The following is a 12,793-nucleotide window of genomic DNA, read 5'->3' on the forward strand; positions in this document are numbered from 1 at the left end:
ACACACACACACACTCACACACTCACACGCCCATTGGCAGCGACGGCCACACCTCACGGCTCCGGGGGAAGCCACAGACCTCAGCTGTACGAGCTGAGCCTGGACTAGAGGAACTTTCCGCGGGACTCGGGACGGACACCCACCCGCCCCCCCGCCAACACACACACACACACACACACACACACACACACACACACACACACACACACACGCGGCTGTCCGCGAGCCGGAGCCCCAGGCAAGCTCGGCGGCGGCAGGTCCTCGGTGCGCCCCCGCGTCAGGGCCTGGGCAGTGCGGCGGCGGCGGCGGGAGGCTCCCGGGCTGCAGGGCCCGGTGCCAGTGTGCGCGCGCCTGCCGGCCGGGGCACCCTCGTCCCCCGTGCGGCCCTCGCAGCCCGCCTCTGCGCCCTCGGGCCGCCAGTCTCCCGCCGCGCGCCGCGGCCCCGAACATGGCTGCGCGCCGCGCCGCCACCCTCGCCTGCTCGCTGCTGCTCCTATCTGCCGCTCTGCTCCGCCGCGGCTGCCGGGCGCGCTTTGGAGCGGAGCCCGACTTGGAGCACGACGAAGAGGAGCCGGAGGTCTTCCCCGAGTCGCCGGTGCAGAGACCCACGGTGCTAGTGGCCATCCTCGCCCGCAACGCTGCGCACGCGCTGCCTCACTTCCTCGGCTGCCTGGAGCGGCTGGACTACCCCAAGAGCAGGATGGCCATCTGGTGAGCGCGCGAAGCTGCGGCCGCCGGGCCCCCGAGCGTGGGGCACGCGCCGAGCGCGGTGCGCACACCTCCGGCAGCCCGTGCCGCTCCGGGGCGAATGAGATCCGGAGGTCGTGTTGGGGAAGGACGCGTGGGGCTAGGTGCGCCTGGGGTGCCAATGGGGATGGCCAGCCCGCCCCGAGCTCCGGGGTGTGCGTGGGGGTGTGGATCGGGGTGGCCTCGTCCCTTTCCCCGACAGAGGCTTGTGGGCACCCCGCAAGAGGTGTAGCGGCGTCCCCTTCCAACTCGCGAGGTTTCCTTTTTCCCGCCTCGTACCCTAGTCCTGGGGAGAGGGAATAGGGGTGCCCATCGCCGCCTAGTCGTCCAGACGCGGCGGGAAGACTCATTGTGGCTGGCAGGGGGGCTCCGGAGTAGCTAGGTGGAGGACAGTGAGCCGCCCTGGCTTCCCGGTGTCCGGCTCCTGCTCTTTCACCTCAGAGGCTAGAACAGTGGCTCCTGGTTCTCCCGGGGACGGTGGGGTGGGGGCCCGGGGGTGGAGAGGGGATATGGACTCAGAGTTTGAGGTTAGGTCGGGCCCACGGTGTCTTCCCAACCGCGCCGCCACGCTGGGCCCTGTCGTCTCCGCCTGCTCCGGGCTGTCCGCGCCTGTGCATCCTCCTGGGGCTCGTTCCTCGCCGCAGCTGCAAACCACGCGGGGTGCCCTGGGGGTACTGTGTCCTGGGCACGGAGCTGCCTTGGAGAAGGCAGACAGTTTTGTGGCCCCGGGATAGAGCCCTGCGCCTGGTACTGTGTTTGTTGCGGGGAGGGCTAGGACATCAGTGCGAATGGCTGCCCGCACCAACTTTTAGAACTCGGTCTAGTCTCGCACCTTTTAGAAACGCGGGCATCAGAGGGCGAGACGTTGGTAGTCAGGGGAGCCCGGCTAAAAGGCCTGCGGAGGAGGAGGAGGTGGACGCTGGCCTCGGGAGACAGGCAGCCGGGAACGTGCACAAGAGGACTCTGGTCCTCCGAGGAAGACAGAGCCCAGGTCAGTCCGGAGCAGTTTCTATCTTGCGTTGATAAGGGGAGCCATCCTCAGACAAGACACATCCTTAAAGCTGCGGCTGGGCAGAAAGAGAGAAGGGAGGATAAAGCAGTAGCTGGAATTGGCAGCCTGACGGTACCTGGTGGGAGAGGTGCGGAGGTGAGAAAGCAAACATGAGATACAGTGCAGTGCTGTGCTATACACTGCTTTACTATTACCCTGTTATACGTGACGGCTGCCACGGAGAAGGGCACGGTGTGTGGAAAGGGAGAACGGGTGCAGCCAGGTTTTAAACCAGAAGGAAGAAGGATTTTTTTTAACCACTTCAATACCAAAGAAAATTTCGCGAATGTCAGTTCTTAGATGCTTTCTTCAAGAGAGATGTTTTACAATATGGTCTTGGTCTTTATGCACAGTTTGGTTTTAAAGAACATTGTTTGGTTTTAAGTTACTATAGGAAGTTAGTGAAGGCTGAAGCAGGTTAGGAGGGGCACAGTTTTTGCTACCTGATGTACAGACATTCCTCTCTTCTAGCATGGGGTGAATTTTTAAAAGGGATATAAGGATCCCTATTTTACAAATGAAGCAACTGCGACTTCCATCAGTTCAATGACTCCCTTAAAGTCACAGAATTAATAAATGGTAAAACTGGAATTGGAACTCAAGTTTGTCCCTAAAGTCTACCCTACAAAAATAGTGGTGGCAACATGATATAAACAAAATTTATATAAACCTATAGGCTACAAATTAGGAGGCAAGTGGTTTGTCACTAGCTTGATATGTGGCTTTGGGCCAGTTGCTTGGGGTCCAGAGACATCAGTTTCCTCATCAGTAAAATGAAGGAATTGGAAGAAATGATTTCCAAAATTCTTTCCAGGTCTTAAATTCCATGGATTCTGTGATATCAGAATCAAGCAGCAATGATAGTACATCCTAAGTCCTCTGGATGTTCCATATTTTGTGGATGTTGATGTTCTTTTCAGATGGCTAGTATTCCAATGCTTCATTGAGTTTTGGGATCTATTTTCCCTTAACCTTGTTAATAGTCCATGTAACTGTACCTTGTCCCTTATGGCCAGTGTTGCAAAGTTAAGGAAAAAACCCAAGGTTTGAATAGGCCTTGGGCAACCACTGCATTAGCCACTAAAGACTCTTCTTTGAATTCTGGTTTAGAAACCTTATATCATTTATTAGGTAATAATAAACAAAAGGGCAGTTTAAAAATGGTCCTCTACAGCTCTCAAAGTACTTTCATTAACTATGTCATCTCATTTGATCCTTACTACCATTCTGTAAAGAAATAAACTTATCTCCATTTTATAGAAGAAGACATTGTATCTAAAGTAACTGACTTAAGGGTGCCTGGGTGGCTCAGTTGTTAAGTGTCTGCCTTTGGCTCAGGTCATGATCCCAGGGTCCTGGGATCGAACCCTGCATTGGGCTCCCTGCTCAGCAGAAAGCCTGCTTCTCCTGCTCCCATTCCGCCTGCTTGCGTTCCCTCTCCCGCTGTCTCTCTCTGTCAAATAAATAAATAAAATCTTTAAAAAAAATAAAGTAACTGACTTAAGATTACACAAATACTTAATAATAAGAGTCCACAGTTATTCTAAGCACTTTACATTCACTATCAGGTATGTATTGTGATCATACCCTTTTACAGATGAGAAAACTGAGGCACAGAGAGGTTCTGCAAGCACACACTCCTAATAACCAGCTTTTGTGAGAGCGAGGCACTATGCCAGGTTCCAGCTGAAAAAAAGTTGAGTAAGGTGTGGCTTTTCACAGACAAATATGGCTCCTTTTACTGGGCAGTGTAAGGTGATCTGAATGGCATGCATAGGGTTTAGGGGAGTGACAAAGGACTTCTAGATCAGATTGTGTGGTCTTGAAAGCCTTCTTGAGGAGAGTTGACACTTAGTTGGAACCCAGTTTTGCAAGACAAATAGGAATCCACTAAAACCTTGGAAGTAAGGAGGGTTCCAGGAAGAGGGAACAGTGAGGGGGGAAAAAAAGACGCTGGGACATTAACCAGTTTCCTGTCAGGGCAATAAAGCAGGTGGCAGGTTTATTGAGTGCAAATCTCCAAACTCATTGCATTGTACCACCGAAGCTGCTAACTTTGAGACTGGCACTAGGCGAGTATTTGGCTGTGAAGGTTATGGGATATTACCCTCCAGGAGGAAGCGGTAACTCAATTAGAATGCTACAGCTTTGAGGAGCTTCTGCCAGTTACTTCCTTTTAGTCTTGCAGTTTAAAGCTCTATTCAACATTCTGAGATGCCAAACTGACTCGTATCCACTCTGCAAACCCGGCATACACTAATGTCAAAGATGGTCAATGTCAAAAATGGCGTTAGCTACCCAGAGCTTTACACAAAGAACCAGGTGGCATATAGAGTCTGGGTTGCTAGCTTCCATTTAATCTTATCTCCCGAGCTCTGTGCACGCTCAACTTTCTCATTCATCTCCTTACCTCTATCACTGGCTAGAGGAACATCTGATAAGACTTCTTTCCTGTATGAGTGAGAGGTGTGGTTCATTGAACACATTCAGACTTCCTGTTGCTGTAATTTTTTTTGCCCATTGAAAGTTCTGGACCATATTTGCAGTCAGTACCAATAAATTGTCCCGAAAACTTTGACTGTCAGAGACTGAGTACAGTTATCTCAGTTAGCATTAAGTTTACTTGGATTGGATTGAATTAAGGAAAGTTTATGTTTTAGAGATACTTTGTACCAGGCAAAGAAAAAACCTGTCACATTTACCTGTCTGATCTCAAAACCCCCATCAAGCAAATTGTTTTCCTTCAAATATAATAACGGTGATAAGGAACTAGTGTTCCTTGTGTTCTAATTAAAACCTGCACTGAGTTGATGGGAATTACTGCTGTGCCGAGATGAAGAGAACCGTTTGGCATGTGGTGTGTGGCATATGCACTGCAGTGGGTGCACTTTACTTCAATGGAGCCATGAACGGTGGCCTTAGCGACGGAGGGAAGGCCGACCTCACCCCCCTTCCCAAACCTATGATTAAGGGGAGGAGTGCCAAGTTGCCATGATAATGAAAAATGGAGCAGGACACAAGGAAAAACATTTGACCCAAAAGACGCATTCAGTTTGTCTCGTGGAGGCTGTGGGAAGACAGTGGGGACTCAGAGTCTGTGCCATCATAAGGCAGTAACTGCCATGTAATTATACAACGATTTGGGCATTACATTTGGTAGAGGTTTGAAAAGTACTACACTGGGAACCACTGTATGGCTTTCTAAATCAGGAGATGGTTTTCTGTTGACATCGACATTAACATTGGTGGGCTTCTGCTTGTTCTGGGGTGTCGATCCCCACATTTTGCACACTACTTCATTGCTGCAGTGTTTGGGGGATTACCTTGGATTATTCTCCACTTCTTGATGCTCAACCAGTCGCATTTTGGTAATGTTTACCTAGACACACTAATGTAAATGTGTTTATAAAATGTTTCAAACTACTACTGCTGATAGTTTTCAGCACCAGCAAGAACAATGTTACATTTTATCATTACAGTCTTGACATTCAATGCTTATGTTATCCCTATGGGTGGAAGTTTCAGCTCCTTGGTGAAAAACTAGATGATACTTTGGTCCCTTTCTCCCCATTAGTCTGTTTTCCTCACTTTTCCACCTTCTTTTTCTTATTTTTTTCCCCAGCCTGGTGGTTTAGGAGTACTGAGGAGGGGCGTAGCCAAGCTTATAGTCAGGTATGCTAGGGTTTGAATCTTCTGTGTGATTGTGGGCACATCAGTGAACCTCTCACCAAGCCTAGCTTCTTCATCTGGAAATAACCAATGATAACACCTTCCTCCAAGATTTTTTTTAACAAGTTTTTTTTTAATATATATATTTTAAAGATTTTATTTATTTATTTGACAGAGAGTTAGAGAGAGAGCACAAGTAGGCAGAGCTGCAGGCTGAAGGAGAAGAAGAAGCAGGCTCTCCGCTGAGCAGGGAGCCCGATGCGGGGCTCGATCCCAGGACCCCGGGATCATGACCCGAGCCGAAGGCAGCTGCTTAACCAACTGAGCCACCCAGGTGCCCCTTTAACAAGTTTTTAAACAAGTGAAATAATGTATGGACTATGTCTTTCATGTAAATGTTAACAAATAGACAATAGTTGCTATTTCCTATCCATCTTTTCCTTTTGACCCAACCCCTTCACCTTTCTCTTTCCAAATGAAGATTTTCAAAACAATATATTCACAAGGCGCTCTCTCTTCTTTCCAACAAAACAAATTATTAGCAGAATGAAAACTAACATTCATTTACTAGTGAAAACTAAACACTTTGATAAGATAACTAATTTAACCCTGACAACAACCCTGGGCAAGAGATGCTATGACTCTCCTCACTTTACACAGAAGGCAAGTGAGGTGCAAGGAATTTCAATAACTTGCCTGAGGTCACAAGGCTAGTGCATGGTGGAGCAAGGATGTGACCCAAGCAGTTAATGTCCCATACTGAGTACAGATGGCCTGTTTAAGATCAAGAAAGGACCAATTAGTTCTAGTTTTTGCTTCTGTCAGTTGACCCAACTTAGGAAGATAAGAGTGCCAGTGTTTCTTCCAAACAAGAATGGCCCCTTCTGCTTGAATGACACAAGGGACTCAGTGGTTCCCTTCCGCTGTCTTGATAATTTCATCACTTAGCTTAGCCACTTTCTAGTTACCGAACTCAGCTTTATGTTGGTGGATTTCATAGGTACAGAGTGAGACTAAATATGCGAATTGTACATAAATATGTAGATCACTTGCTATGATCACAGCTACATAGCAAAAGAAAGAAATTTATCAAGTGTTGTTGGTAGCAAATGAATAAGGCAGCACTATTCATAGGCACGGTGGCTGCAGCATCTTGGGTTCGTACTGGTAAAACAGTTTCAGTTTTTCAGCCTTTTTAATTAGTGGTCTTAGACTTAGTTGACCTTTAAACTCAACCTTCTTCCAAATGGTTGGAGAAAACTATCAGTCATCTCCCCACCCTCCAATTTCAAAACATGATTGGGCCTCAGAATTATGTATTTCCTTTGGGTAAAAACTGAAATGACCGATAAAAGGATGCCTAAATTCCCCTGGTTCTATTTTATTAATTGATGTCCACGGATGGGGAAACCAAAACATAGGGCAATTAAAGGATTTTCCCCTAGCATATTATACAGTGAATAAGTCGTGGGATGAGATAACAGATTTCTAGATTTTAAACCCAGTGTGGCTGTTTAATGTTGATTATTTTTTTTTTAGATTTTATTTATTTATTTATTTATTTATTTATTTATTTATTTAGCACAAGTCGGGGAGTGGCAGAGAGAGAGGAAAGAGAATTTCAAGGAGACTCCACGTTGAGCATGGAGCCCGACGCGGGACTCAATCTCACGACTCTGAGATCATGACCTGAGCCGAAATCAAGGGTTGGGTGCTTAACCGACTGAGCCACACAGGGTCCCCTTGATTACTTTATAACAAATAAAACTCATGGTTTAAAGGCACATGCCAGTTATTCTAAGCAGGATTTGGTTTTTACAGATTTGTCTTCAGCGACTTTCTCCAGGTGATTCTACCACTGAGCTTCTTTGTGGCTCCAGGTACATAAGCAGGCTTCTTGTGGCCCTCTCCCTTGACTGTCTCTGGTGGTCGTAGGAATGAACAATGGAAGCTTTGTAACCAGGGAGGCTGCTGGTTGTGCCCGGGCCCTTTTTCCAACACTTAAGTGTACACATGGATCATATCACTCTGTGGCACTGTCTTCGAGTCTTCAGCACAGTATAGTAGAACCATTATAAGGCTTACATAGGGACAATAGTAGGACTATTCTAAGGCTTGTTTCTGCACATTTCTTTAAATAATGTAACAATAGAGTATACAGTTGAGATAATGTCTGAAAAAAATTGATTAGGGGCGCCTGGGTGGTGCAGTCAGTTAAGTATCAGACTCTTGGATTTGGCTCAGGTCATGATCTCAGGGTCATGGGATCGAGCCCTGAGTGGGGTTCTGTGATCAATGTGGAGTCTGCTTAAGACTCTCTTTCTCCCTCTCCCTCAGCCCCTCCCTCCTCAAATAAATAATTAATCTTTAAAAAAATTGATTAGCCTATAATATGGTTGTTTGTCCTATTCCCCAGTTACCAAATGCTGAAGACGGTTCACTATATGTGTTTAAATCATAGCTATTATTCATCAGGAATTACAACATGTGTCTATTGTATATGTCTTGACTTATTATTCTCAAAGCAGTGACTTGTTCATTTAACTACACTTACATTGTGAACATATCAAAAATTGCTGATTTAAAAAATTCTGAAATCCCTCAGGGGCCTTGTAGATTTATTTAATAGTGATTTCATTATTTTAAGAACTTTCCTGATTTTTTTCTCTTTTCAACTGAAATAATAATATCCTCCTATAATAAAGATTCAAACAGGATGACTAGAAACATGATAAAAAGTAAATTTTCCATCTACTCTATGCCACCTGCCAGAGACAACCAATGTTAACAGTTTCTTGTACATTCTTCTAGAAACTTTCTGTGCATATATTCTTTTAATGTCAACCCAAATAGGAGTGTTTTATATATCCTGTTCTGCATAAGTTTTAGAATCTCTGTTTCTAATCCCAGCTTTTTAAAACTCTGCCAGCCCACCTATACTCATGCCCTGGGTGGCTCAGTAAAAGCCAGTTTAACACAACACCCGTTTCAGGTAGTTACTCTGAACACTTCCTTAATTACACTCATCCTGTTCTCTTGTCCTTGTGTCTCTGGCCCCTAGAAAATCTGGCCCTAAGCCCATTTAAAAACAAAACAACACTTTTTAAATGAAGTATAATATGCATCCCAAAAGTGCTTATATCATAAATGTATAACTAGATAACTTTTTACAAACTGAACAAAACTGTGTAACCAACAGCTGCCTCGCCAGGCCTGAATTTGTACACAACAGTGATTGTTGGGGCCGCCTAGCCACTGTCCCTTGGCCTTTGTCTAGCAGTCATATCCCCATCAGGCCCATCCTCTGTGCAGTTATGATTACCCCCCACTGTCTGGCTCTTTGACGTGGCTTGCCTGGCCCTTGTAGAAATTTGGGTGGTGACCCTTGCTCAGATGCTTCAGGAGCCCTAAGACTTGAGCTTTCTAGAACGAGCAGGCTTGGCAAGCTGCCAGTGAATGACCTAGTGGTAAAAGATCATATTACTTTCCCCTCAGCTCTCCATTCCGCTGGTGGAAAAGCTGTGTGTTAATGTTCATAAAAGTAAAAAAGAATCCCATTATAGGTAATAATTGAAAAGCCACGCAGAATATAAATAGAGTGGCTGTAATTAATTCACTGGAACATGCTGCCGTTCAGATCCTTGAAAATGCAGCGTTTGTGGTTGGTGGCATTAGCCAAGTCTCTTGCATGAATTAAACCTTAGATCTGTCTGGAGGGCATTTCTTTTCCTCTCTAGGAGCACCATACAGTAATCTTTTCAGACTTAGATTTCCAATAATAACTTCATGACATCCTGCCAGGGCTGAACTTAGGACTTCGTAACACATCTCATTTAATTGACGCAACAATTGTTATTATTTTAGTTGTTTGTCAAATTCATCAAGCTGAGGACTGTCCCCGACTTGTTGGTTTAGCCGGTGGGATTTCTTCCTCTGCAAACATAATAAAAAGTAACCCCTTCCACCCCTCAGCATTTCTGATTAATGTTTCAAGACCCATTAGAAGATGTGCATTTTGGAAATACAAATAATAATGTAAGTAATGATCCTGGACTGCATATGCCCCAAGAATATGGCAGAGGGCTGAGTGTGGGGTTGGGTCTGCTGTTAAAGCATTCTCATGAGTACCTGCTTTAAGTGATAAATTGGCTGCATTGGAAGAATTCTTTACCCTCTAGGTTGAAGTACTTAAATGTCTATTGAAGGACTTGTCAGGCTTGTCAGTGGCAACTTTCACCACTTTGGCTGTTGCTGTGGTCTCAATGTTTGTGCCCCTCCCCCCTGTCCTGGCTCAAAATTCATGTGTTGAAATCCTAACCCCCAAAGATGATGGTATTAGGAAGTGGGGCCTTTGGGAGGACATCATAAGTCATATGGGTGGAGCTCTCATGAATGGGATTAGTGCCCTTGGAACAAGAGGCTCCAGAGAGATTCCTTACCCTTCTACCATGTGAGGACACAGAGAGAAGACTGCATCCTGAAAGAGGGTCTTCACCAGAACCTGACCATGCTGGTATCCTCATCTTGGACTTGTAGCTCCCAGAGCAGTGAAAAACCTATTGTTTATAAGCCACCCAGTCTGTGGTATGTTCTTATAGCAGCTTAAGTCTGTTAGAACAGACAAAGACAGCAGTCAAGCCCAAGAAAACCAAGACAGGTAGCTAAAAGTGCCTACATTTTATTTTTTATTTATTTATTTATTTTTTTAAGATTATTTATTTATTTATTTGCGAGAGAGAGAATGAGAGACAGAGAGCACGAGAGGGGAGAGGGGCAGAGGGAGAAGCAGACTCCCTGCCAAGCAGAGAGCCTGATGCGGGACTCGATCCCGGGACTCCAGGATCATGACCTGAGCCGAAGGCAGTCGCTTAACCAACTGAGCCACCCGGGCGCCCAAAAGTGCCTACATTTTAGACAACAGGGAAGTAGCACTCTTTTTTTCCATTCCCCATTCTTTCTCAAAGAGTGATCGTGTATATTTTGGAGGTGGGGAGGGGAGTGGGCTATAGCAAGCTTTCTATTCTCGTAGGACTAGAGATGATTCTGAGAAAGGGGATATAATGAAGGTACATTGATTGGCATTTTCCCTAAAAAGTCATGTTAAGTGAGAAACTGCTGCTTTTCAGGGTCTCGGGAAAGGCAAAATTTTCTGGAGACTAAGACTGGAACTTAAATTCCTGGGATATCTGTGAGAAATGTGGACTTCTGGGGCTGTGGCTTTCCCAACACGGAGTCCCTTGCTAGACCACTGGACTGCTTTTTAGTTTCTTGGTTTCCAGCCAGCCCCATAATCTGTTCAAGCTCCACACACCACAGTGACTATGGTTGAGACCCGCCAAGATAGTGGAAAGTTACTGCCAAGTGGAATCAGGATTTTTCATGTCATCATCACACCATTGAACAGTAAGCTTAATGCAGCCCGCACATTACGGCATTCCCTCAGCTGGAAGCATGGGGTAAGCCAGGGGGGGCGGTGCGGGGGCTGGGAGAGCATTCAGACAGTCAGACCGTGTCTGGGGTTTCAGATGGATTCCATGGAGTTGCCATGGAAGGCTTGAAACAGCCAGCATACTAAAATATTTTAGAAAATTATAAATCTTTCTGCCTTTTCTCAGTCTTCCTAGACTTTAAGATGAATTGGGCACATTGATTTCCATCCTAGAAATTCTTCTTTATTAAGATAAACTATGAATTTATAAAGCAATGGACTAAAAAATATTATGCACATTCTTTTATTTATTTGGCCATCACCGATTGTCTATGTGGTTGAATCCAGGTGATCATGTTGAAATTAGTAGTTGAGGTGGCCTAAAAGTGACTCACCCCCATTGGTCAAGTTCATTGGCCATGAGTGGACATGGCCCTCATCACTGTTCTGTGGACCTTTTGGTTTAAGGCTGCTGGGCTTCAACTAGTGGTTCCTAAATACTAGTTCAGGGCCACAACACCTAGGACATTTATTAGTTACATGGACTTCTGGGCTCCTTTTCAACCACATTCAATCAGATGGCCTATGGGAATAGCCTGGGAATTTGTATCTTAAACATGTATATAAATGATTTGGATGCACCTGTGGGTTTAGGAATTACAAGAGCTGACCTCCCAGAAAACCCTGGGAGGTGTGGGGGACCCTCAGGAAAGGACTGAAGACTGTGTATCCATCTAAGGTACAGGCCATAGGATTTTCAGAACTCAGAAAGTTGACATACTGTGGGCTCTTCAAAACTCGGGATCCAGATGCTTAAGCAATCAAGAAGGCCAAAGGGTTTTCTTATTAAGAGAAGTAGTAAGGTACAGGATTACAAGGGAGAGCATCTGCCAGGTATGCATCCTTTGTGTTTTTTACTGAGTCAAGTGCATGTGTTCTCCCTCCTTCCAACAGTGGCTGTTTTTAAACAAGTTATGTTTTGTTTTGTGCTTTAAAGGTGGTGCCCCATGCTGCCCACTCTATGGAGTGCCTTGCACTGGGGCTCAGTATAAAATGACACTCCTTCAAACCCTTCTCTTTGTTCAGTGTATCTCACATCTTGAGCTCATCAAGCATTTAGTTTCATAGAAGAAAAGACATCTAGTGATGACCATCTCTTAAGAGAGCGGAGGGAAATCAAATCAGTGTGTTTCTTTTAAATAAAAAGTGGTCATTTGAACCACTTCAAAGTGTCCTCATATTCCCGAGGCTTGGTTCCTTTGTTGCTTGTAATTAATTTTCTTACCTTTGATTTTCTCTTTGGCATGTCATGAAAACCTCCTCCCTTCATTTGTGAAAAATATAAACAGTCTATTAAATTAGCCTGCTTCTAGTAGTTGGCAGTTCGGCCTTAATTATATGATATTATAAAGTCCCTAAGCCCCGGGTCTTCACTACTTATGAAATAAAAATTTAACTGTTTGGGAATTCACACCGTTCTAGTCTGCTGTACAAAGGATTGTTCTGAGTTGGTTGCTGCTACGCCAAGTTATGTTCTAACTTGGTATAGTTGTGTTACTTCAAGTGCACGCGCAGGCAGCCTTCTCTGGGATAGATCACAACTCAGTTGCTGAATCTCTTGCTGTTCCACATCCTAATTTTACTGTGTTCTTTTGGTGACAGGTCTGTGAAATATTCCATAGTAAAAGTTCTCAAATTATGCATCCATTTTCTCTTTTAGTCCTTTTTCTTCCCAAGGATGTGAGCTGTGTTCTATCGTTTAGTGCCTCCCACCGAGAAATAACAGTCATCTGGGGAGGAAGGTGTGGCCTGGTGTACCTGGGTGTCTCCAGGACAGTTGCCCCTAGCCAAGAGCAGCTGCATCCATTTTTCCCCACGGTGTGCAAATATCATCCTTT

The 12,793-nt window shown here is 45.4% G+C and overlaps 1 protein-coding gene across 2 annotated transcripts in view; it reads left to right on the plus strand.

Moving 5' to 3' along the window:
- The first annotated feature begins 415 nt into the window (after nt 1-415).
- COLGALT2 (collagen beta(1-O)galactosyltransferase 2) overlaps nt 416-12,793 on the plus strand; it is a 101,876-nt gene continuing 89,498 nt past the window's right edge. For both annotated transcript variants that reach the window (XM_081824741.1, XM_081824742.1), the window contains exon 1: nt 416-711. In XM_081824741.1, the coding sequence (XP_081680867.1) occupies nt 449-711 (263 nt within the window). In that variant the 5' untranslated portion in view covers nt 416-448. The remainder of the gene's footprint in view (nt 712-12,793) is intronic.

This window comes from Leptonychotes weddellii, chromosome 6 (genome assembly GCF_054177405.1).
Source record: "Leptonychotes weddellii isolate Sample4059 chromosome 6, ASM5417740v2, whole genome shotgun sequence".
NCBI lineage: Eukaryota > Metazoa > Chordata > Mammalia > Carnivora > Phocidae > Leptonychotes > Leptonychotes weddellii.